The sequence below is a fragment of the Rhineura floridana genome, chromosome 12 (genome assembly GCF_030035675.1).
Source record: "Rhineura floridana isolate rRhiFlo1 chromosome 12, rRhiFlo1.hap2, whole genome shotgun sequence".
Lineage (NCBI taxonomy): Eukaryota > Metazoa > Chordata > Lepidosauria > Squamata > Rhineuridae > Rhineura > Rhineura floridana.
This window is the reverse complement of record NC_084491.1, coordinates 36,432,694-36,459,181: the sequence shown is the minus strand read 5'-3', so window position 1 is coordinate 36,459,181 and position 26,488 is coordinate 36,432,694. Positions and strand designations below refer to the sequence as shown.

The following is a 26,488-nucleotide window of genomic DNA, read 5'->3' as shown; positions in this document are numbered from 1 at the left end:
TACCTACCAGGGTGGATGGTAGGGTACATGTTTTGAAAGCAGAAGGTCCCAGGTTCAATCCCCAGGGAAGGCTGGGAAAGGGTCCTCTCTGAAAACCTGAACAGCCCCTGCCAGTCAGAGTAGACAATACTGAGATAGACTAAGCATTGGGCTGACTCAGTATAGGGCAGCTTCCTATGACAGGTAACAAAACAAAACATTAAAGCCTATGCACCCCTGGCAAATAGGGACCTTTGGGCTGTGTTGAATCTGGTGGATCACCAGGGGACAGTTGTGCACGCTTCTGCAACGTCTGTCATATGTGTCCTGCCATCTAAGTGATTCTTCCCTATATAAAGGTTATTCGTTCCCCAACATCTGATGCAGCCCTCACCTCTAGGTGCTCCTCACTGCCTGCAATGCAGCAGAGCAGCGCTATGATCAGTGTATCCCACTTTCCTGGTCCCAGAGCTCGGCTGCTTTTCCCTGTTTGCATCCTGTCTACCCGGCGCGTTGCCATCTAAGTGATGTATGCCGCTTGCCAAGATAACCCCTCGATAAAATACAGCCTCCTTAAATCTTGTGCGTGTTCGTGTTGAATCAGAGTTAAGCTCCTCTGGCAGTTTAATATACTCAAGCCTTGGATGCTTAGAGGAGAAGGGATGGAAGGAGCCTGCTTGAGAACAGAAACCAGGGGACAATCTAGAGAAGTCTTCCCCAACCTGGTGCCCTCCAGATGTTTTGGACTACAACTCCCACCAGACCCAGCATTATAAGGCCACGCTGGCTGGGGCCAACGGCAGCTGAAGGGCACCGCATGGCGACCGTTGAACTAGGGCAAGTGTGGTGAACCTTTGGCCCAGTGGATGTTGCTGAACTACAGCTTCCATCTGCCATAGCGAGCATGGCTCGATGACGGGAGTTGTAGTTCAGCAACCTCCGGAGGGTCAAAGGTTCCCCACACCTGATCTAGGGTTTCTTGAGGAAGGCTTGCCTGGGATGCAAAGACGGATATTCCATTATAACTTCTTCCCTGTGAAGATACTGAAATCAGCAAGAGGCGGGACCCAAAAGGTCAAGTGGGCAGCATATTATTTGCTCGGCTAAAATTTCTTCCTTTGAGTTAGTTTGTGAAAGAATAGTGTTTTAAAGCTAAAGGGGTATGGGGGGATGTGCCCAGTGCGTTTGTCATTTCTCCGATCTCTATAGGATATGTTTTAAAAGAAAGATGCTACACTTCACATGGGACTCTGCCTCTGCTCAAAGACACTCTTCTATGATATGTTTATCAAAGTTGTTTGCCAGCTAATGGGAAATTCACTCTGTACATGCTCACAGGAAATGTCCCCGCCATTCCTGGGCTCCACTCAGGCACTCTGCATGTGCCTAGAGGCACTTCACCTGGCATACAATTTCCTTTTACAATCCCCAGCACCCTTAACAAACTACAGTTCCCAGGATTCTTTGGGGAAAGTCATGTGCTTTAAATGTAAAGTGTATACACCCAAGTTAAACTTTTTTTTGGAAGGGGGGAGCCATCCCTTAAGCACTTCTTCCTGCCTATTCCTCTCCTCTTTGCATTGCAGGCCTCTTTCCGAAAGGGACCCTGAAACCCTCCTCACCGGCGGCTCCTGCAACATCCCCTGGAGGCGTGTCTCCTCCGGCCGCTGCTTCTGCAAACCTGCTTGAGCAATGGGTGGGTTGTGAGCACTGGTAAGACTGAGGAGCCGCGCCGCCTTATGCCGCTCTCTCCCCTCTTCTCTCTCTCTCTCTGCCCTTGTTCCTTCTCGTCCGTTTATCTCTGTTCTCCATGTCCTCTGCTGTTCCGTCTCTGGGGTTTTCGCTGCCAGGTAATGAGGAGCTGTGGGTCCCGTCAGCCTTGGAGATGCCGAAACGCCGAGACATCCTGGCTATCGTGCTGATAGTTCTTCCCTGGACGCTGCTAATCACCGTCTGGCACCAGAGCACCATTGCTCCTCTGCTTGCAGTGCACAAGGGTGAGGAGAAACCAACCAGCCCATGCCACCCGTGCCCACCTCTTGCCTCCACCGCCGCCACCCCGCCATCCCCATGATCTCTCCCATGATCACCCTGCTCATTGTCATCATCTGGCAGTCCACAATCACACATTGTCCTTCTGGGGTTCTGTGGCAGGACAAAAAGGTCCTGGAGTTAGTCGGGTTTTACTTAGGCCCCATCTGCAGTATACATGCAAGGCAATGTTACACCACTTTGAACAGTCATGGCTTCCCCCCAAAGAATCCTGGGATCTGTAATTTGTGAAGGCTGCTGAGATTTGTTAGGAGAACCCTATTTCCCGGGTAGAGCTCCAGTTCCCAAAGTGGTTTAACCATCAGTCCTTCTTCCCAGGGAACTCTAGGAATTGTAGTTCTGAGAAGGGAATTTGGATCTTCTGGCAAGTCTCAGCAGGCTTGATAAGCTACAGTTCCCAGGATTCTTTGGGGGAAGCCATGACTATTGAAATGCTTTAAATGTATGGTGTGGATGTGGCCCTAGTCCCCACCTCTGAAACCACATGTGATGAAGAATCAGATAAATAAAACAGTTACCTGCTGAGATGCCCACCAACTAACACTGTAAGGATGGTGGGGACACAGAACAGGATCTCCTCAGTGGTGGCTCCACAACTCTGGAATGCAACCCCATATGAAGTTAGGCTCTTTCCCTTGCTATTTTTAAATGGGTTTCTAAGGCCCACCTTTGTTGGACCATTTTGATTGTGCCTTTCACCATGTTGTGCTGGGCATTTTGTTCCTCTAATGCTGGTTTTAGTAATATTTTGTGTGTTTAAAATGCATATTATGTGGTTTCAGAATCGTGTTGTGATTTATTCAGTATGATAAATTGTAAGCCATTTTGGCGAAGCTTATACTTTAAAAATATTTAAAAATATTTGCCCTGTAAGACCATTAAATCCAGAGTCTAAAATTATCAAATTGCACCACTGCAAATAGCTATTGATAGACTTGGCCTCTGTGAATTTGTGTAGCCTATCCGTATTGCTTTGCTGAATCAGATTCAAGGGTCTATCTAGCACAGCAGCAGCAGCAGCAGCAGCAGCCAGCCCGAGCTGGCCCTGCTGTTAGGCAGAGTGAGGCAGCTGCCTCAGGCAGCAGAAGCTGAGGGGTAAGAAGTGGACATCACCGTTATATGTGCGCCTGCCCTGTGTCCTTTAAGCTAGCCTGCTGCACTCGGGTACAACAGAGGCACAGTCCCATCAACAGTGTTGCAGTAAGATGCAACTGCCATTCCGGTCGGCTCTTGCACATGGAATGTGGGGAGGTGCTACCTTCTCCATTGCCTCAGGCACTAAAATGTTTTGGGTCAGCCCTGGCAGCTATTTAGATACAGACAAAGCAGAAAGAGGATGCCTTGTTCCTGGTGCCTTGTGCCAAACATCAGGTGGTCAGAGGGGTGCTCCCTCTAAACACAAAGGTTTCATTGAACACAAGCATATGCCTTATATGTCAGGTCAGACCGTTTGTCCATTTAACTTAGTATTATCTACATCCAGGGTAGGGAGCTTCAGGTGGTGGGGATGGGGTGCATCAGTACATCAGAAGAGCCTGCTGGATCAGGCCAGTGGCCCATCTAGTCCAGCAACCTGCGCTCACCATGGCAAGCCAGATGCCCATGGGAAGCCCCCAAGCAGGACCTGAGGGCAAGAGTACTTTTTCCTTCTGCAGTTTCCAGCAGCTGGTTTTCAGAAGCCTCCGACCCTGGAAGTAGAACATAGCCACCATGGCTAGCAGCCACTGACAGCCTTATCCTTCATTTGTCTAATCCTATTTTAAAGCCTCCAATGGTCTAATCTTCTTAAAGTGGCCATCACTGCCTCTTGTAGGAGCAAATTCAACTATGACACATTCACACCATACATTTATTCCATGATTATTCCACTTTAGACAGTCATGGATTCCCCCAAGGTATTTTGCAGCAGGAGGCGAAGGATGAGACGGCACCCCCTCAATTCCATGTACAGAAGCCAACTGGACTGACAGTTCAGTTTTCCTTCAACTCTTAAAGCACCTTCTGCCACACCTAAGCGCAGGCAGCAGGCTAGTTCAGGGCAGGCCATGTGGCACACGCAGACCTGTCCTCCAACCAAGGAGAACAACTGGAGTGCTCAGGGAGAACAGCCAGGATGCTGCCACTGCTGCCTCCCCAGCACTTGCCACCTGAGGAGGTTGTTTCATCCTGCCTAATGGTAGAGCCGGCCCAGGGCAGTGGATTCTGTGAGCTCTCTATGCCTTGCTTTTGGGGAGCTGGGGAGTTCCAATAGCCACAGGTACCAAAAGATGAAGAAGCTACAAATGATGAGCCAGCCAAGGCCTGTCTCCGTGCCCTGCCTGACAGGCAGCTTATTTTACTGGCAAGCAACTTGGGATAAGAGGTGGCTGCCCAAGTGCCCCATTCACACAAAATGGGGCAACCACAAGCCTAACTACAGCATCCCCCATCTCTGCTGTTCTCTGTAGTGGGGATCCTTCTTCTGTGAGCCGCACATTACTCTGGGCAATGGCGGCTGGTCCCCCTTGAGCCTAGTGGGGCAGAAGGCAGGACAGTGAAGGACAGGCTGTGAAGGGTCACAATAGGAGGAGCCAACTGCATGCCTAGCTGCTTCCCCCCCCCCATTTTTTTCCTGTTGGTCCCACTCCTCTGTCTTTAACAGTAGCCTGGCATGCAAAAATTAAGCAGGTGAAGCTATTCATGACTTGGCTACATCAATGGTAGGGAAACTTTACGGAAGGACAAAAGCTGCTTTATTCATATTCGTACTTCGCCCTCTTTCTCATCTTTCTGAAACAGGGAATGCCATGGGAAGGTGAGTTTGGGGTGGGGAGATAGGGCTGGATACAACCCTATTATTTTGGATCTCTTTCAAACACAGGTTTTTGTTTTTGTTTTGCATAAGCTAAGGAAGCTTTCTGGAGCCTGGTGCCCTGCAGATGTTTTGGACTCCAGCTCCAATGAGGCCAACAGTCATGGATGATGGGAGTTGGAGTCCAACATCTCGAGGGCATCATCTGTCTTAAAGACTTGGCAGGGTCATAGGGGAGCAGGCTGCTTTTGACCTGTTGTTGTTGCTGGTATGTGCCTTCAAGTTGACTACGACTTATGGCAACCTTATGAATCAGTGACCTCCAATCGCATCTGTCGTGAACCCCCTCTAGGATGCACACCTTATTGAAGAAGCTGAGAGCAATGCCGTCAGGAGTCTAGACCAAAAGGCTAGACTCCTAGCAGGGGCACCCAAGGCGGAATGGTCAAAGCTGAGACACCAGACTAAGATGCATCCAAACTCAGAGGAAGGCAATGGTAAACCACCTCTGAATATCTCTTACCACAAAACCCCTATGAACAGAGTTTTTTACCTACAAAACCCAAAACAAGGTGTAACATTGAATGTGAAACTGATGACTCAGAACATTTGAGCAAATGGCTTTAAAGGGGGATTGGATGGCTTTTAAGGAGGATTAGACAAATCCATGGATGAGACTGCTATCAATGGCTACTAGCCACAGTGATTAATGGCTATATTCCACCACCACTGTCAGAAGCAGGATGCATCTGAACTCCCGATGCTGAGAATCACAAGTAGGCAGAATGCTGTTGCACTCATGTCCTGCTTGCAGGCTTTCCATGGGCATCTGATTGGCCACTGTGAGAACAGAATGCTGGACTGGATGGGCTGCTAGCCTGATCTAGCTGGGCACTTCTGAACAATGTTATTTGCCTTACGACTGAAGCTATGTACAAAATGCTTCACCACATCTGGATTAAAATGTGGTTGGACTACTGGGCTGCTGATCAAAATGGCTCCATAAAACCATTGGCCATTCCTGGTGTATACACTGGAAAGAGTAAACGGTATTTTGAGTGCTGTTTTTAAAAATCAAACACTTCTGACCTTTAACAAATTACCAGATTTGTCTTTTAGTCCTTTATAAATAACCTTCATATATGGGGTCGTGACCATGTCAGCTAATTTCTTGCAACCACAGGACAGCTACGATCTTGTCATTATATCAGTTGTACCATGGATTGCTGTGGTGGACAGAGCTGAAGCACCTTGGACAACTCCTTGAAAGTTCAGACTAAAACCCCGGAGTGGATTCCACTGCCCCCTAGCATGGAGCCCCCAGCCATGGCTCTTATTATGCAATCTCAGTGCTGTTGTTATTGTACTTACTCAGTGCCATATGTGTACGTTGTGCTTCTCATATTTCATAAGGACAAAAACAGATGGGATTCCACCCACAAGGAACCTACTATTCTAAACAGACAATGTATTCTTATTCCAACATCCAGCTTCCCTGATCAGTGTTTTAAACCAGTAAGAAAGGAGATGTTCCTTTAAGAACAGGCAGTGCTTTGTGAGTATATGAGAACTATAAACATATATTGGTTTTATGTCACTTAAACTGTCATGGCTTCCTCCAAACAATCTCGGGCGATGTAATTTGGTAACAATGCTGAGAAGTCTTTTCTAGACATCCCTAGCACACCAGTCCCTAACAGCTGCCATGTCCAGGCATCTCTGTTGAGACGGAAGGATGATTCAACAAGGGTGTCAACAGGATGCCCCGGGACAGCAAGCCACCCAGTCCCCTGCTGGCTCTGGGCCTGACACAACAGGTTGAACTGTGTCCCCCTTTCAGGGATCCTGATGTTCAGTGGGTTTAATCTGGAGTCTGGATACACTGTAAGAGCAGATGCTGTGGGACTCTAATGAGACAGCATGTGAGCATCCATAAACAGTTGACAGTCACCACCATGTTTTGTGTACATTGTTAAACACTCAATCTACAGTCTCCACTGCCCTGTTTACTGAGAAATTCCAGGGGAAGAAGTCTAGGCTTCGCTTCCTTCGAATGGGAGACAGCATTGGAGCCTTACGGTGTCTCATCTAACATTTTGCTTTGGTTTACAAAAAGGGAAGCAGGTCACAAGTGGAGGCAACCTGGAGGCCCTCCCGTGATGCAGATCCCAGGAGAGCCCCTTTGGCTGCACTTCCCAGCTTCCACTAACTCCCAACTGGAAACTCTCAGCTCTCTCGCTCTCTGCCGCCGTCTCTCTGTCTTCCAAACTGCCCGTTCTTTTTTCCTGTGATCTCTGTCGCTCGCACATAGCAAGGGGAGACATTTGATTCAGTTTGCATTTAAAGGCACACTTTCTGGACTCACACTCTCTGAAACAATGCCCAAACCGAAACACAGCCCTCCTTTGAAATCCAGACTTCTCCAGACTTTGCAAGGCAGCCCTCCAGCCAAGTAAAGTGTCCAGAAATGCATATGCTGGGGTGCAGTGTGCATATAAATGCATATATTACTGAAAATAGCATACAAATGCATTATTATTGGGGGAAATTGCTTTACAAAAATGTGTATATTAAGAGAAAGTCACAACAAAATGCTGATGGATTTTCATGAGGACTTCTTTTTTCAAAAAAAATTCACAAACGTGAAAATGTGGCAAACTGAACTGAAGACCAGAAAAATGAGCAATGGAGAGAAACCAAAACTGACCTATTTCCCCATCCTTATCCTCAGCTGAGGCAGGCCACATTCACAGGTCTTATTAAGCCAAACCATGGTTTAGTGCAAATGTGCAAACATGCTGACTTGGAGCCACTTTGCTCCTCCCTGGGCTTTTTAGGGTCAGTGCAGCATGGCAACTAAACCAAGGCTTGGTTTACGGTGTCGCTTGACCCCATCCCTGTCCACACCAAGAGGGGTTCTTGCTTTTGAGCTGCCTTACCAGCTTTTTCTGGGAAGACTGACCTGTTGTTCCTTCTCTGTCCTTTCCCTTCCCATACACTGCTACAGAGGACGGTGGGGACGCCCATCGTGACTTCTCCCAAGGCTTAGACTCCAAGGAGTACTGCCTGTCTGATCGTGATATCGTGGAGGTGGTTAGGACAGAGTACGTCTACACCCGCCCACCTCCTTGGTCGGACGCCTTGCCCACCATCCACGTTGTCACACCCACCTACAGCCGGCCGGTCCAAAAGGCAGAGCTGACGAGGCTGGCCAACACTTTTTTGCATGTGATGAACTTGCACTGGATCCTGGTGGAGGACTCCCAGCGGCGGACCCCTCTCGTCACGCGGCTCTTGAGGGACACTGGGCTGAACTACACTCATCTCAATGTGGAGACCCCACGCAACTACAAGCTGAGGGGGGACATGAGGGACCCACGGATCCCCCGGGGGACAATGCAAAGAAACCTGGCCCTGCGGTGGCTGAGGGAGATGTTTAATAAGAACAACAGCCAACCTGGGATTGTTTACTTTGCAGATGATGATAACACTTACAGCCTGGAACTCTTTGAGGAGGTAAGCTGAGGGGGAGTGAGCGTGGCCTGGCCTGGAAAGTTTAATTGCTACTCCTGAGCTTCAAGGGAGGCCTCTCTGTGGTTGTTATTATTTATTAGATTTATTATTTGCTTGTTAACCTGAGGGTCTCCAAGTGACTTGCAGCCATTGCTAAAAAGCAAGGTAAATATACCACAAAATAAAAACAACTAATGGAACAATAATAACCGCCCCATGCAGCCACAGAAAGCTTTGGCAGCACACTAATACAAAACAACATCATCTCAGTCTTTCAAATGCCTAGGGGAAAAGATAAGTCTTTAGCTGGTGCCGAAACGATGTCAATGGAGGTGCCAGGTGGACTTCACTGGGAAGCGCATTCCACAGATGGGGAGCCACAACTGAAAAGGCCCTCTCAGGATCTCAGAAGAAGATCTAAGGGTCTGGGTAGGTTTGTATCAGGAGAGACATTCCGGAAGCTATTGGAGTCCTGAGCCACAGGGCTTTATAGGTCAAACCCTGCACTTCGAATTGGGCTCAGAAGCATTCAGGCAATCAGTATAACTGGAACAGGATTGGTATTGTATGATCGTGGCCTTAGTGGCCCTCTCCACCACATGACTGACATATTTAATGCTTGCAGTACAGAACAGATGGAAGGTGAGTGAGTACTGCTGCACTCTGTGTATTCTCAGAGGGTTCAGCCAGTGCAAAGTATGACAGCCCATGTTCTGGAGGGAATGGGTTGTATCTAAGTTCTTCTCTAAGTGTATATTAGTGAAAATAACAATGCTCTGCATCTATTAGACAAAACTGAATGCACGAGTGTGTTTATTAGGAGAAATTCACCCTAAAATGCTGATGAGTTGTCATGAGGATTTTTTTAAATTTAATTGCTGTAGAATGTGAAGAACTGAATTTTAGATTGAAAGAATGAGAAACTGAAGGAAACCGGAATCGACAGATTTGTTCATCCTTACTTCTTGAAGCATGAAATGGCCTTTATTGTCTAGATTGGATATTGGTGGCTGAAGTTAAGCTTTTAAAGTCTGGGATTTTAATACAGGCTTGGGTCTAGTTCTATTCTGCTATGCATTATTTTTACATAATAACACTTTATGAGTTTGCGAGGAGAGGCGGGAGGAGAAGAATTGGAAACATACTGAGTAACTGACAAGAAAATACTGTGTTCCTTGCCTAGGAAAAGGGAGGCTGGAGAGTCACTGGTTTTGCATTTTCATTTGTGGTCATTGGACCCTCTACCACACAGTGGCCCCATCATTTCTGGCCATGTTTCCCTCTGGATAAGGATTCTTTTATCAAACAGGTTTCACGCCTTGATAAAAAATTGGAACACAGTCCTGTATCTCATATTTTTAGACTGCTAGTGTTGTGTAGAGGGATTCTCTTTGGTCCAGATTAAGGGCCTCTTCTAAGTGGTTCAGGAATGTGATAACAGCATATGGATCCTGCAAACAAGCTTTACGTTGCTTATAAGTTGTGCTATGATGAACTAGTAAGGCCCCATCCGTACTATACATTTAAAGCAGCATCATGCCACTCTAAGCAGTCATGGCTTCCTCCAAAGAATCCTGGGAACTGTAGTTTGTTAAGGGTGCCGAGAGTCATTAGGAAACTCCTCTTCCCCTCACAGAGCTGCAATTCTCAGAATGGTTTAACCATCAGTCCCTCTCCCCAAGGAATTCTGGGAACTGTAGTTCTGAGAGGGGAGTAGGGGTCTCCTAATAGCTTTCAGCACCATTTATGAACTGTAATTCTCAGGGTTCTTTGGGAGAAGTCATGACTATTTAAAGTGGTATGAAACTGCTTTAAATGTATAGTGCAGATGGAGCCCAAGTGTTGCAGCATACGCAGGGAGCAATTTTTGCAAGGTGTGGCTGGGGAGGGAAGGGCAAAGTTTCCTCTCTACGCATGATGTGGCCCCAGTACCAACCTTACTATTAAATATACCAAAAAATCCTGATGTGATTAGCAGCAATGCATTGAGTGTCGTATGTAATTTGACCCTCAAGACTTGACTCCTGTCATGTTGGCACTGACTCCCTGCGTTTGCTATGAGAGAGCAATATTATTATTAAACTGTCCCTTTACATGGTGCTTCTGTAGCATAAGCAAAAAATGATAGGCTATAGGCTATATGAATCTGCCTTCTGCAGAGTCAATCAATTATGAGGTCCATTGTCTAGTCTGGCTGGCAGTGGCAATTCACTCATCATGGCAATTAATAAAAAATGGGCTTGAATAAAAATGTTTTTAAAGATTTTTCTTTAGCATTTCTAAAGATGGAGCCACGCTATTTCCTGGGGGCAGGTGATTCCATTTGTGGGGAGTCACCACTGGAAAGATCCTGTCTGTAGTACTCGTCAGCCTAATATCTCTCATTGATAAGCCATAGAGTAGGGCCTCCGTCGCTGATCGTAATATCAGGGCAGACAGGCTCATACAGAAGCATCATTGTGGGGAGGACTGAGGGGGTAAGCCAATCACTTCATGGAAAAGGTGATTGTGGGTTCACTCAAAGAAAAGTGGTAGCATCTGGGAAGTGCTTTAGGAGAGAGTTCAAGATGTAAGAGGAAGCAAGGAAGAATTTTTTCTTTAAAAAATTGGAGAGCTCAACTATATAGATTTGGAAGGGCTAGTTTTGATATCCCTACGATAAGGCTCTGCATATTTCCCTTTACCTAGGGGTAGTCAATCTTTGTTTTCTGCTGAGGGCCACATTACTTCAATGGCAATCTGTAAGGGTGTATAGCCAAATCCAGGAGTGGGTGGGACCATCCTCTTTCTCTGCTGCCCCCTTCTATTTTCTCTCTTTCTCCTAGCCCAGTGGGCTTCCAGGGGAGGGGCAGATTGTTCTTGTTAGAGATCTGAACTGATTGCTTGTAGAGGGCATTTGAAACTAGCCCAAGGGTTACATGCAGCCCTATAAGGCCACAAGTTGCCCACCCCTTCCTTAACCCCTCTGCAAAATATAACAGGCAATGGTGGTGTTTTGAGTAGACCACTTGACAATGAATGTAGGAAGGCAACCTTTTCCATTGTACCCTGTATTTGTCACATGCAGCACTGTTTTTGTTCTGCTGCAGTTTGTCTTCTGCCAAAAGCTATATTATTAGTCTCACTGTCCACTGTGGTGAAATTATGTAACATCTGTAATTTAACTAATTAATTACATAAACTACCTTGTTGTTTCATTATTCCACCCCATTCATTTCAGTGCAAAGAAAACACAATGCATATTGCAAGGTGGGGTGGGAGATGTAATCAATTATGTATCACTTGTGGACTGAAAGTAGGAACAACAGTGAATACTGACTGTATTTGCTGGATTAACTTCTGTTCTGGGCATGGGACGAATACGCAGACACTGGACATTTCTCTTTCTGTCAGAATTCTCCCACATCTCTGCACTTGGCCTCTGGGAAGAGCCACATGTGTTTGTATGTTTATTGCTACATATTTGTCTCTCCTTTCTTTCAAGGAGCTCAAGGTGTCATACATGGACACACACCTCCATCTGCCATGCTCATTCTATCCCCACAACAACCCTATGACTGCCCCCCCCAAAGTCACCCAGTGAGCTTCATGGCTAAGTAGGGAGTTGAACCCGGGTCTCCCAGGTCCTAGTTCAACATGTGAACTGCTACACCACACTGGATTTCTTGCACTTAGGACTGCCACCTCTCACAGAGAAGGAGGACTCTCCTCATTCACTTATTCTAAATGATGCGTTCACACTGACTGTGGCCTTGAGAGTAGCATCAAGGGCAAGGTGGTTGTCTTAAAAAACAAACTTCTGGGAGGCAAGCGCCACCCCCACTCCCCGCAACCCCAAATCATTGCTCATCTGCATCCTCCTGCAGCGAAAGGGTATTAATTCTGATTCATTGCCAGCAGTGCGTAGGAGTTTTTACAGAACAGAGAAATGACACACTCCTTCCCCGGAGGATTTACAAATGAAGTAATTTTCGACGACATCATAATGCTAATTAATTTAAACGCAGGCAAATTAAACATTGCCCATTGCCTGAGCGTGGAGTCCGAGCTAAATAAATTGGCAAAGACCAGTCGACAGACTGAAAATTGCAGAAGGAGATGAAAAAAGAAGCTGACAGATAGGTTTGTAACTGGCCAGGAACCAATCTTAGACTTAGTGGTAAGAAAACAGAAATGATAACTAGCTCACACAACCCAAATAAACAGGAGTCCCTCCAGGTTATTCCAGCTTGCAGGTCAAGCTGTCTTTATGACGCATTTGCAAAACTCCTGAAAATGTGATGCATGTGTCTTCAAGACTGTGTGGCTCCTGCTGTTATGCAAGAACACAGAAAACCGAAAGAGTGCATCTTTGGTTGCAGAATATAGCTTCCTATCACATCAACACCGTACATTTACAGCACACTTATTCCACTTTAACGGCCATGGATTCCTCCAGACAATCCTGGAAACAGTTGTTTGTTGAAGGTGCTGACAGTTGTTAGGAAACCCCTCAGAGAGCTGCAATTCCCAGCACCCGTAACAAACTACAGTTCCCAGGATTCTTTGGAAGAAGCCGTGACTATTACAGTGGTATAAGAGTGTTTCAAATGTATGGTGTGGACGTGACCATTGTCTACTTTCATTTAAACAAGGGAGAAACGTTTTCAGCCAAAAGGCGGCATTTCAACCTAGGCGATATTCTGGGGGTCCATGCCAGTGGTGGGTGGAGTCAGAGGCAAAAGGGGGAAGAACAATGGATATGACTTTATCTAGTAGGTGACATTCCAGCCATGCAAAAGTCAGCGGTTCCTACGGTTACACAACCCACACAACTCTGACTTCCATCCAGGGAAGCAAGAGACTTGACTTATTTATTTAAGTTTATATACCGCCTTTCATCAAAAGGCCACAGGGCACTTTATGGCATAGTACCACAATAAACAACGTAAAGCAAATATTTAACATAATATCACACAAGACAAAAAAATAAAAATTATATACTGTAAATACTAGGGCTGTGCACTGGCTCTGGCTGAATCCATGATCACAAACCAAACTGAGCCAATGCAGGTCAACCTGCGATTTGACCGGAGCAGGCTGAGGTAGCCCTGGATTGCCACGATTCAGATTTAGCCCCCGCAGAGCGATCCAGGGCTGTCAAGGGGGGCAGTCAGAAGGTGAGGAAGGGAGAAGGAGACGCCAGGCAGGCAGCCTGAGTGGATCTCTTTCTTTCCACTTCCAACCAGATGTTTAATTAGAGAGGCAGTGGTAAACCCCCTCTGAATACCGCTTACCATGAAAACCCTATTCATAAGGTCACCATAAGTCGGGATCGACTTGAAAGCAGTCCATTTCCATTTTCAAACCCTAATTAAAGGCTGTGCAAAGCCCCCAGTTTGGTTTAGAGCCCAGATCTGGGTCGGGTCAGCCCTGGATCATGCCAGGTCAGACCAGGGTCTTTCTGATAATCTGGATCAGGCCCCAAATCTGATCAGAGGGGCTGTGCACAGCCCTAATAAATACAATGCATAATAATACATAATGAATAATACTAGATAATACATTATAGTACATAATACATAATGAGCAATACATAATGAGCAGCAGTGTCAAATTATTCACAATGTCAGCCCAGCAATAAACTACACGAGTCAACACCTGCAAAATACAAGCATCTAATAATGTAAGTTATTATCTACTCTTCTCAGGTGCAACTATAAAACATATACATATTTAGCACCAATAGCATTAAGAAAAATAAGGGAGGGGGAATCAGCAGCAACAAAGCTAAAGTACAGTAACATTGTACAGCGCAGATATACTTCTCTGCACAAAACTAGCTCTTAATCCCTCCCCCCCCACCTACGCACCACACCATACATTTAAAGCACATTAAATGCCCCACTGAATCCTGAAAACTGTCATTTGTTAAGGGTGCTGCAATTGTAGGTCATAGTATCATAGAATAGTAGACTTGGAAGTGGCCTATAAGGCCATCAAGTCCAACCCCCTGCTCAATGCAGGGATCCAAATCAAAGCATTCCCGACAGATGGCTGTCCAGCTGCCTCTTGAAGGCCTCCAGTGTCGGAGAGCCCACTACCTCTCTAGGTAATTGGTTCCATTGTCGTATGGCTTTTACAGTTAGGAAGGTTTTCCTGATGTTCAGTTGAAATCTGGCTTCCTGCAACTTGAGCCCATTATTCCGTGTCCTGCACTCTGGGACCATCGAGAAGAGATCCCGGCCCTCCTCTGTGTGACAACCTTTCATGTACTTGAAGAGTGCTATCATATCTCCCCTCCATCTTCTCTTCTCCAAGCTAAACATGCCCAGTTCTTTCATTCTCTCCTCATAGGTCTGTGAGGGGTTAACTGCAGTTCTCAGGATTTTTTGGAGGGTGCCATGTTCTTTAAATGTGCATTTCTAATTAAAAGCTAACGGTTGCATTTCAGTTGGCTGAAGATCTTTTGCTGAAGCTGAGTGCGTTTTACAACTTGAACCTCTGCAGTCAAGAGCAAGCACCAGTGAGTTCAATGGAGCTTTCTCCCAGGAATTCATGCACAGGATTGTAGTCATGCTGATCCTGATATATTGGGTATTATGCAAAATACTTCTGCTCTTTGGTATGCATGTCAGCGTTTCGTGCGTTTTGGGGCTCTCTTGGGGCAAAGGCAATGGGGACTGCCATTATAAGCTCCTCTGCTTCAAAATTCAACACCATTTGAAAGGTCAACCCTGGATCAGCCCATTTACAATCTTCATCCTTTGTACCTCTTACTTTCTCTTTCCAGTACTTTTGGGTTCTAGGGTTAATACTATTGTTTATATAGCACTTCATTATTTATCTAGCACCATCTGCACGCATGATGCTTTACAGTAGCATAAACAATACACATGTCCTTTCCCCAAGGGGTTTCTGATCTAATTTTAGACGGTATGTGTGTATATAGACAATAGATGGAGAAGTGGGAGGCCAACATAAAAAAAGGAGAGCTAGAGAGAGAGAGAGAGAGAGAGAGAGAGAATGTATGACCTGATCTGCACTGACAGAAGTGGGGAACAAATCAGAACCCACAATCATTGGGGTCTAACCACCCTGCAAGCAAATCAGAACAGCATTCAACAAAGACCAGACATAGCCTAACTTCCATGTAAGTTTTGTGCAGGCAACAAATGAAGATGAATGCTTGATAAATAAGTCACCTGGATGAGCCTTAAGAGAGACAGCTCAGGGCAACACTGCAATGGAGTTGAAAGGGCACAGGGTTGCAGCAAATAGAGCTGCATTAGGAGGGGATGGTAATAGGAGAAGAAAAGCAAAGCAGCATGTGCTTTAGGCAGCCTTCACCTACCTAGCGCCCTCCAGATGTTGTTGAACTAGCTGGGGCTGATGGGAGTTGTCCAACAACACCAGGTTGGCAAAGGCTTTTAAAGGGCATGGCAAAAGGGGTGTGCTGGATGTGGACTAGGCATGAGCAAGAATTTCGATTCAGTTCACATTCCAAGCGGAATATATCAAATTCACACTTTCTGAAACAACATCAGAACCGAAACTCAGCCATCCTTCAAAATTCACACGTCAAATTTTGTAATGCAGTTCACCAACCACACAATATTTACAAAAATGCATATGTTAAGGGAAAATGTGCATAAAAAAGGAAAATATAAGTGAAAATAACATGCAAAAATGCATTATATGATTAGAAATGGCTCACAAAAATGTGTACATTAGTCAAAACCGTCTACAAAAATGTGTTTATCGGGACAAATTCACACTTAAATGCTGGAAAATTTTCATGAGGATTTTTTTTAAAAAAGCCTCAAATTGCTGCAGAAATGTGGAGAACTGAATTTAAGATTGGAAAAATGAGAAAGTGAGAGAACCAAACGACAGGCCCATCCCTAATGTGGATTCATGGAGGGGAGAAAATAATATGATCCAGGATGCAGGTGATAATTTATAAACTGCACAGGGTGATACAGAAACCAACCAACCCCTTTTTGGGCAGGATCCTTCGGTTCTGTTTGTTTTTTTTCCATCCCTGCCAATGGATGCTCTTGAACGAGGAAGGCCAAGTTGGAGACCCTTTGCCAAGGCGTGCTTTCTGGACCCCCCATCTCCCCTCCTGCAAAAGCTCGACTGCAGCGAGGGGAGGACTGGAGGAAGCCAGCAGGGCCTGCTGCTGAGAAAACCTTTCATTGGTGTGTGTTTGTGTGTTCTACTCCCCTTCTGCACCCCTGTGGGTGGTGACAGCTTCTAGCAAGTGTATAATGCACGAGGGCAAGCGCCTTGGATTCCTCCAGGCTCTTGTGCAGTAATTAGCAGTGATGAGAGACATGCTGAGAGTTCTAAGAGAGCCTCACCAAGAAGCAAGGAAGCAGCAGCAGCAGCTTCGGTGGAGAGAGGGCTCCCACCTGTGGCCCTCTGGGTGGAATAAAGAACAGGCAGCCATTTTTTAGAGGCCACGGAGAATTCTACAGAAGCTCTTTGGGGCATTTGAAATGCTACAACTTAACGCCAATGCCCTTCCCACTTTTCATTGGGAACAATTTCCAGGTCGGTTCTGTGCAGCTCTTTGTTGACCTGTGTCAGTACTTGGACATGACTCAATAAGGGGCATCGATAATGAGACTCTTAGCCGATTTACTCATTTGGATCCTTGCACGGCACACCCCTGGTGGACCTGTACCACTTCTGTCTGAAGATGGCAGAGGGCATGTTTGACTGGTGCCCCTTGGAAAAAACAACAAAACCCAACAACCCTTCCATGCATGTACACAACTAGCCCATCAGGGGCTTAGGTTAAAAGATGGTGATGATGACATTTATATCCCACTTTTCCTCCTGAGAGTTTCTCACCTTCCTCATTTTATCCTCACAACAACCCTGTGAGGCAGGCTAGGCTGAGGTAGAGAGTGCCTGGCCCAAGATCACCCAGTTTACTTCTGGCTCAGTAGAGATTTGAACCCTGGGCTCCCAGAGAGATGTCCTCTTTTACTTTATGCCGATGACGCCATGATTCTCTCACTATCAAAAGTCGGCTTAAAGCGCACCTTAAGGGCTTTTATGTCTTATTGTACTGAGAATCATTTAAACATCAATTTCGATAAAACAAAAAATTTAGTTTTTTCTAAGCGAGTAAGTTCCATGAACTGGATAGTGAATAACCACCCCATAGAACAAGTCAATTATTATAAATACCTGGGAATCAATTTCCACTTTTCACTGAATTGGTCCTTCCACTTAAAAATAATGATAAGACGAATAAAGAACTCTCTAAATAGCCTGATCCGATTTTTCTATTTTAAAGGAGGACAATTTATCCCTGCGATCATACAGGTATTTAAAAATAAACTTATTCCACAAATTTTATACGGAGTCCCAATTTGGATACATTCTTGGGCTTCTCAAATTGAAACCATCCTTTCCTCCTTCCTTAGACGTTTGTTAGGTGTCCCCAGATGCGTGCCTGCGGCGGCACTGAGATTAGAATGTGGACTCCTGTCAATGGAATCCCAGGCTTGGCTGACAACCGTTAAATACTGGGTCAAAATTTCGACTGACTCTTCATCTGGCCTGACATCCCTGCTCTGGAATGATAATTGGCCCTCTAAATGGAACCTCAAATTGGAAGCGAAACTACTACAAACGGGTCTCTCGAGAGATTATTTAATATCCTATTCACCAAAGGTCATACTAGCAATGTTACGATCAAGAATCAAGGATATTGATTATCAGACATCAATTTCCCTAGCGTCTAAAAGATGTTCCCCACTATATTTGAATATTAATCTTTCCCCAGAAAAGATAAGTACGTATTTAGATCATCTTACGATTCCCAAATTCCGTTTAGTTTTTTCTAAAGCAAGATTCAATTCCCTGCACTCTGCGATTTTGGAAGGGAGATTCAAGGGGATCCCCTATGAACAGCGTGTATGCCCATGTGGCTCAGATATAGAAACCCTTTCTCATAGCCTTTTCTATTGTCCTATGTATTCTCAACTCCGTTCTAAATATCTTAAGGAACTATTGTTAAAGATCTCCAACAAGTCCCCTGAAGCGTCTGTTGCCTATTTACTCTTGGGCTCCGATAAAGAAATTACCTTCCAAGTTGCTAAGTTCATTTATGCAGCCCAGCAGAAACGAATTGTTTATTCTCATATTTAATTTGTGCTTTTAACATGTATTCCAATGCTATTTTTCTTTTATGTATGGGTCTAAGACTGTAAATAAAGACTGACTGACTGACTAGCCCAACCTGCTACCTTTCCAAATGCAGGGACTTTGGCAATTGAGGAGGAGATATTGGGTGATGGTGTATTTGTGTGTATTGGTAAGTGAGTGCAAGGTATGGGAGTAGAACGGCATGAGGGACACCAGATGAGTAGTGGGCACTGCATGATTTGTATTTATGTAGTAGGGAACTTATTTGGGAGTAGATGTAAGACAGATTCTGGGTTTGATGTTTGGTGTGTTAGTGGGGGTGAGTGCTGCGTATGGTGAGTCAGGATGTGCCATGGCAAGAGGGAAGAGGGAAGGGATCCCTGACTCTGAATAATGTTTTCAAATGGGGCTGCTATGTTGTTGTGCTTTGAGGGTTGTATTGTTTTATCTGGTAGTACAGTTTTTCATTTTCATTGTTTGGTGTGTGTGTGTGTGTGTGTTACAACAGTGGCCAGTGCCCATTGGGACTGGTAGGACGGAAGAGCAGGGAGCCCAACAGTAGATGAAGCCACAGCCAATGACAGGCAGAGGCAACTAATTCCAGTTTTGTCCCCCCTCCTCCTCCCTGCTTATTTCTACAAGAGGCGTCCCTGAGAACAAGGGAGAGGAAACAGTGCCAACCCTTGGGCTGGTTGTAAGAAGGCAGGCAGGTAGGGGCAGACTGAGGTTAGTGGGGCAGTGTCCCATTTGCCCTAATAGACCAGCCTCCACTCGTGTGATATATATATAGTACTTTATTTTTGTCTACATCTCTTTGCGTACGAGGCATGCATGTGTCAGGGGGATGGCGTTTAACAGGGTATGTCTCTTGGTTGCAATGGTGCGACTTTCTTGTTACATGGAAAATGTTTGAAGTTGAGAAAAAACTATGAATTATAACCATAGCTGCTGCATTTTTTTTTTGTAAAACACACACATATATATTCAGTGGCACATAAATATATGAAATAAATAAATAAATAGATGCATCTTTGCATACATGGAGAAGAACTTTTATAATGAACACACAAATACCACCGGTAGGGTTGCCAACTCTTGAAATAAAATCCTGGTAGCTGGGTATGGCCTGGGAGCAGAACCTTCCGGAGCAGAAGGTTGGAGTTCTGATGCTGGAGCCATGAAGGGGAACCTGGCACTTTTTGGCACATCCTGGAGGAAGAGTCCAGCAGTTTCACACGTGAATGGAGGTCCCCTCTAGCTCCAAGTCTGGATTGGAATGGGGCCCATTTCCGATGCTGCTCCTTTAATTCTCTCTCTCTCTCTCCAGCCCTTTTGGATTATATTCAGCTAAATCCTACTCAGAGCAGATGAAATTAATGAACTGATGTTATTCATGTCCAATAACTTCGATGGGTCTACCCTGAGCAGGACTAGCAGTGAATACTGCCCATTGTTTATATAGCACTTCATTATGTATCTAGCACCCTCTGTACCCTTGATGCTTTTCATAGCAGTATAAGCAAAAGACATGTCCTTTTCCCAAGGGCTTTGAGAGCTAATTTAGACAATGGTGTCCGTGTCTGTGTGTGTGTGTGTGTGTGTGTGAGAGAGAGAGAGAGAGAGAGAGAGAGGTACAAAAGAAGGAGAAATGGGAGGCACATAAAATAATGAATAAAGAGAAGTAAAATCAGTTACATTTATTTAACCTTTGTGCTGACTGGGGGATGAGCACTAAAAATGTATGGCCTCTTCTGCATTGGCAACAAAATGAAGTGGGAATGAGTTGGTACAGCCCTGAAGTGGTAGAGCAGACTGTACCACTTCAGACAGCAGAATGGATATATGCCATTTCTCGAGAGGCCCTCTGACTCTGCTGCGCTCTCGCTCTCGCTCTCTCCTCGTTTCCAGATGCGGACTACCAGAAAAGTGTCGGTGTGGCCTGTGGCCTTCGTGGGGGGCTTGCGCTACGAGTCACCCAAAGTGAATGCTGCTGGGAAGGTCTACGGCTGGAAGACTGTCTTTGACCCTCACCGGCCTTTTGCCATTGACATGGCGGGCTTTGCCGTGAACCTCAGGCTCATCCTCCAGCGACCTCAGGCTTACTTCAAACTCCGTGGGGTGAAGGGTGGCTATCAGGAGAGCAGCCTGCTCCGGGAGCTGGTGACCCTGAATGACCTTGAGCCAAAAGCTGCCAATTGCACTAAGGTATGTTCCTTTCTGATATTCTACAGTCAAGACAGATGGGCTTATTTATGCGAGATCTTCTCTGGCAAAAACAAACTAGCCCACACTTGTGGTTCAGGTTCAGGGGGCTCACACCAGTGGCTCTTCAGCTCTGGTCTGGGGACCGCCAGTGGTCCCTGATCCTCTTGCAGATGTCCCCCAAGGTCACAGAAAGGTAATCAAATGCTGAGGAGACTGGGATGCCTTTGCAATTTCCAGAAAAGCTGAAGAGACCAGCCTTTTTTATTCCATTTTTAACCTGTAAACTGGGCAATAGCTTATATTTTCTGCAGTGGAAGCAAAAAGGCCTAAGAAGCCATCGCCACAGGCAAGGGCTGCACCTTGCTGGCAGAGAACATGCATTGTTCTCTGGGATCATCAGATCCCAGTTTCAGTCCCCCATAGCATCTGCAGGTAGGGCTGGGAATGTCCTGTCTCAAACCCCAGGAAGCAGAATGGAGACAATACTGAGCTTGATGGACTGAGGGTTTGATTTAGTACAAGGCAGCTTCCTGCATTCCTATTTAAATCATCCCTTAATTTCAGAACCATGAGAACTGGCATACAGTAGTGTGGTGACAAGCTCATTGATTGATTGATTGATACCCTGCCTTTCTTTTCATGCTAGAAACCCAAGGCGGCTTTCATATGGTTCCCAGGTGGTCTCCCATCCAGGCACTGACCAGACTTGCCCTACTTAATTTCATCAGGGTGCTGGCCTCATGTGCCTTCAGACCATAGCCTGGGACCAGAAGTTCAGAATTGCAGCGTCCCTTCATGATAGCCACGCCACACCCCCTCATAGCCACATCCCGTTATTTACTTGCTTGCTGTCCGTCGTCACCTCCACACTTCTCAGTCCTTCCCAAGTGCACCTTCTCCCAGAAGAACAGATGTCCATAGGAGCCAATCAACATGGAAGAGGAGTGTGTTAGCTAACGAGAAGTCCTCAGTGGCAGGCTCACCTCCTTTCACTCTGATTGGCTCCAATCAGCAGGAAAGGACAAGGAACCATGTAACCATGTAGCCACGCCACGTCCCCCATAGCCACATCCCGTTATTTACTTGCTTGCTCTCCATCATCATCTCCACACTTCTCAGTCCTTCCCAAGTGCACCTTCTCCCAGAAAAACAGATGTCCATAGGAGCCAATCAACATGCAAGAGGAGTGCATTAGCTAATGAGAGGAGTCTTCTCAGTGGCTAACTCACTCCCCTTTCATGCTGATTGGCTCATAGGACGCTGGAGACATAGGGACGCTGCTGCTACTTTTTTTACTCCCAAAAAAGTAAGGGATCTAAGCCTTCCCCCGAGACCCTGGACCACTACACCCCTGCTGGCATATTACTTTATTTTTAGGGAAAGGACTGTAGGTCAGTGGCAGAGCTTATGCTTTGCACGCAGAAGGTCCCAAGTTCACACCCTGGCATCGTCCAGTTAGGGCTAGGAATGTCCCCATAAACCTGGATCACCACTGCTAGACTGCGTAGACAACGGTCTGAGTCTGTATAAGACTGCTTCCTATGGTCCCAAGACTTCCCATTGTGTGCTCTAGACCTGAAGTTGCACCCTAAAGCTCTTCTCAGAAACACGCTGGTGTTGAATATTTCCCAAAAACTTTCTCTCTCCATTAGATGACCTTGGTCTAAAATAAAATAAACTAAGATAAAATAAAATATGAAAACATCCATTATCAGGCAGCTGAATCCTACCTCCAGTGCCTGGCAAAACATGGCAAAAAGTGCTCCTATGGAATCCTGGGGTATAAACAGGACTATGGTCGCATCTACACCAGTGGTTCTCCAACTTTTTCCCCTAATTTGAAAATTGCTGATTAGGGGTGGGCAAGAATTTTGATTCACATTTCAACAAAAATTTGCACTTTCCAAAACAATATGAGAACCGAAACACAGCCATCCTTAAAACTTTGCATTTATTACAGTTTTGTGATGCAGCTTGTCAACTAAACAATATTTGCAAACATGCATACATTGGGGGAGGTGTGCCTAAAAATGAATATACATGAATAACATGCAAAAATGCATTTGATGACAAAAAATGGCTTGCAAAAATATATACCTTTGTCAAAAATGCCTACAAATGTGTTTATCAGAAGAAATTTGCACTAAAATTGTGAATTTTCATGAGGATTTTTTTTTAAATCACAGATTGCTGCAGAAATGTAGAGAACCAAATTTAAGATTTGAAAAAAATTAGAAATGAAGAGAACCACAGTTGGCAGATCTTTGTGTGGCAGAAGCTGCTCTGTCCCTCTGGCCTTGACATTATCACCTGCTTTGCTCCTGGACAGCACTGCAGGGAAGGGACTGCTCTTTATCAAAAGGGACAGAGCAAGAACCCCACTGTAACCATCAGCTGTAACTTTTAAGAACTTGCTTTTCCCTTCTCCCACCCATTCCTTTTTCCTTCTGTGTCCTGTCTTTTCAGAGTGAGCCTGAGGACAGGGATCATCTTAGAAATGTTTTCTGTGAGCCAGTCTGAGAGCCTTTTTTTGGCTGAATGGCAGGGTATAAATAAAATAAAGAACAATGCTCTCTGATAGGATATGAGCATTGACATTATTCCGAGGGAATACGGACATGTTGGATTCCCTATTCATTTCATCCTGCAGTGGATGAATGTTGGGAAATCCCAAAACATTACTACTGACCAGAAATACATTACTATTGACCACTTCTGTGTCTTCCACGACTGGGGGCAAAAAGCCACTGTTATGAAACACTCTATGGTGCAATTCCAAGGAGGGATGCCAGTCCGCTGTTCTGCAGGCCAATTCAGAAAATAATATACATTTATGTACACATATGACAGGGCCTTTTCAGTGGTGGCTCCCCATTTGGGGAATGAGGTGTTTGTCTCCATCGCTATTGACTTTCAGACGGAATTTGAAAACATTCCTGTTTACCCAGGCATTTGATAGCTGAAGAGGATGGCTCCTGGCAACTGGAAGATCACCAATGAAAGAATGTTGTTAAGCTGTGGTTTGGAGTGTTGTTTACTATAATTGTGCTTTCAAATGTTTTTGACTGTTTATACAATGCTTTTCTTTTTGTTAGATTGTTTTGTTTATGTTTGCTACCCTGGACTCCTTTGGGAGGAAGGGCGGGATAGAAATTCAATTGATATTATTATTATTATTATTATTATTATTATTATTATTATATCATCATCATCATCATCATCATCATCATCTTGTAGAGTGAGGCATGTGCCTTCTATTTTAATTGGGAGGGGTTGAGGAATCCTGTGTCCCAGATATCAAAAGCTGGGAAAGTGGGGAGTTCTGCCCCACAGGCCAGCAGAAAGACTTCCATCTTCTGTCGGCAGAATGGGCTCTCATTTCCACCCAGGCAGGTTTTGTTCTTGTGAGGCAAAAAAAAGGGGCTGGCAGCTTTGAGCATGAAACAGGATTGATTAAACATGCAGTTCATTGTCATAGCAACAAGGCCGTTGAGGTGAGGAGCATCCAAAGGAAGTGTTGAAGGGGAACAGAGGGTGTCGCTCCAAAGGACCATGCCGTTGGCACTGGTGGCGGCAGAGAGGAAGAGCAAGGAAAGAAGGAACCTTTTGCAAAGGTGTCACTCGACGCTGGCATTGGTTTAGGGAGGAATACTGCTGGGCTTGGGCCAAGGAAGTCTGCTTGGCAGAAAGGAAAAAATGGTACCTCGTATCTGCTGTTCGTACGCATAGAGCAAGCATAATGCACACCAGGGCTGTGTTCCCTTTGGGGCAGCCTTCTGGGGTAGCACACCTCTATCCTCCATCCAGACAAGGAAGGGGCATGATCAGAGTTCAATGACGCATTCTAGCCAGTCAGAAACACTTGACGTGCAAAGGAGGGCCCGTGAGTGATGTGGTCTAAAGAGAGGGAGTGTGGCCTGGCAACAGTTCCAAGGACCAGGCAACGAGGCCTGGAGGGCTACATTTGGCCCCTGGCCCTGAGGTTCCCCAGCCCCACTGTATGAGATGTGTTATATAATACAGAAATAGATTCCTCTCCTCGGGCGTAACATTCCAACTCATTTGCCAATGTCAGCCAGCATTGCCAATGGTCAGGAAAGATGGGAGTTGTGGTCCAACAACATCTGGAGGCACACTGGTTGGGAAAGGCTGCCTTAGAGGCTACCTTCCTTTTTTGCTGCACATCTGGAACTGGGGGGAAAAGCAACAGGTGGGGATTTATCAAGGATCTGGCAGGCCCCACAACACAACGAGCAGGTGCATCTGACTTGTTGGGCTGCAATTTGGCAACCCTACATAGGGAATGGGTCCAAAAGGGGTACGTTCCTCCTCTCACAGTGGCTCGTACCTCTGCTGGAAAGATAGCTATGTAGCAAAATACACATTGAGAGAGAAAGTATGGGGTGGTTAAAGGACGGAAAAACCCAAGGATTGTGGCTGTTGATGAGGCAAGAGAAGAGGTCAGCCAACAAGTGTTCTGAAGGATCAGGTAATGCCTTGAGACATGGCGCCATAAAATGGGTCATTTCTGCCCACGCTCTGTTTCACTGTGTTGTTGGTTCAGAAGAAGCAGAGGGAGAAGAAAAAGAGCCTGTGACGTTCCTGTTATGTCTCTGGGATTTCACCTCCCGATCCCCCACGCCTGGATCAGGAAACCCCCCCGGGAAGTCTGCCTCAGCCTGGGTCAGATATGGCCTCTGAATCCCAAACTTCAGCCCCACCACCTTTCTCCCTAAAGGTGACCACAGGTGTAGACTGTCAGTGTAATTGGTACAAGTACAGGTACAGAATTGATTTTGTAACATGCGTGACCAAGCTGACATGCAAGATTTTAAAACAAATACAATTTTTTAAAATCACAAGATGTTAAATGTTCGTAATTATTGAGTAAGATGTTGCTGTCCCTATTCTACCTACCTGTCCTACCCATCTAACCACAATAAAACCTCCCGCAGGACTCCAGCCCCTCTACCTAGATATTCACTTCACAATCCCTAATCCTATCTCCTCCAAGTCAATTCCCTGTCTAACTCTGTCAAAACTCACACACACCCTCCCACTTGTCAGCCTTACATCATCCTTCCTCCTAGCATTCCATGAACTCTTTCTTACTGGAACAACATTTCATAACCAGGGGTGTAGTCATCTGGGGTCTCAGAGGGTCTTAGACCCCTTACTTTTTCAGGAGCAGGGTCCCAGCAGGGTCCCTGTGTCTCCAGCATCCTAGAAGTCAACCAGCATGAAAGGGGAGTCTGTTAGCCACCGAGAAGAGTCTTCTAACATACTTCCTTGTCCTTTCCTGCTGACTGGTGCCAATCAGAGTGAAAGGAAGTGAGCCAGCCACTGAGAAGACCCTTCTCAGTAACTAACACACACTTCCCCTTTCATGCTGATTGGTTCCTAGGGACATCTGCTGTTATGGGAGAAGGCATTAAAAAGGATCTCATTCTCAACCCAGCAGCAAAAAAAGGGGGGGATGGGTGTGACTATCATGAAGGGACCCTGCACTTCAAAATTTGCCACTACAGTACTGTTCATAACAACTTTAAACACATCAAGAAGTTACAGACCCCTATACTGCTTTTCACCAACCTGCTCTAAGGCTTTGTGATGCATTCTTTAGCCTCTGAGGTTTTTGGTTAGCTGTGCTGTTGGTTTAATAATGTTCAGATAACAAAGAGACTCCAGCTTGTTTTCTCTCTCTTTCTCATGCAGATCCTCGTCTGGCATACAAGGACAGAGAAACCCGTCCTAGTGAATGAGGGGAAGAAAGGCTTCACAGATCCAAATGTGGAAATCTGA

At 45.7% G+C, this 26,488-nt stretch overlaps 1 protein-coding gene across 1 annotated transcript; it reads left to right on the top strand.

The window, feature by feature from the left end:
• The first annotated feature begins 1,670 nt into the window (after positions 1-1,670).
• B3GAT1 (beta-1,3-glucuronyltransferase 1) lies at positions 1,671-26,488 on the top strand. The gene is made up of 4 exons (XM_061592604.1): positions 1,671-1,976; positions 7,830-8,338; positions 20,390-20,686; positions 26,402-26,488. The coding sequence occupies exons 1-4, from the start codon at positions 1,790-1,792 to the stop codon at positions 26,486-26,488; spliced, it is 1,080 nt and encodes a 359-aa protein (XP_061448588.1). The 5' UTR covers positions 1,671-1,789.

What these genes read in the sequence shown, in the direction of transcription:
- B3GAT1 (XM_061592604.1), top strand. Translation starts at nt 1,790, where the DNA reads ATGTCCTCTGCTGTTCCGTCTCTGGGGTTTTCGCTGCCAGGTAATGAG. An exon ending in TCTGCTTGCAGTGCACAAGG is followed by an intron (nt 1,977 to 7,829) that starts GTGAGGAGAAAC and finishes ACACTGCTACAG; the next exon opens with AGGACGGTGGGGACGCCCAT. An exon ending in GCCTGGAACTCTTTGAGGAG is followed by an intron (nt 8,339 to 20,389) that starts GTAAGCTGAGGG and finishes CCTCGTTTCCAG; the next exon opens with ATGCGGACTACCAGAAAAGT.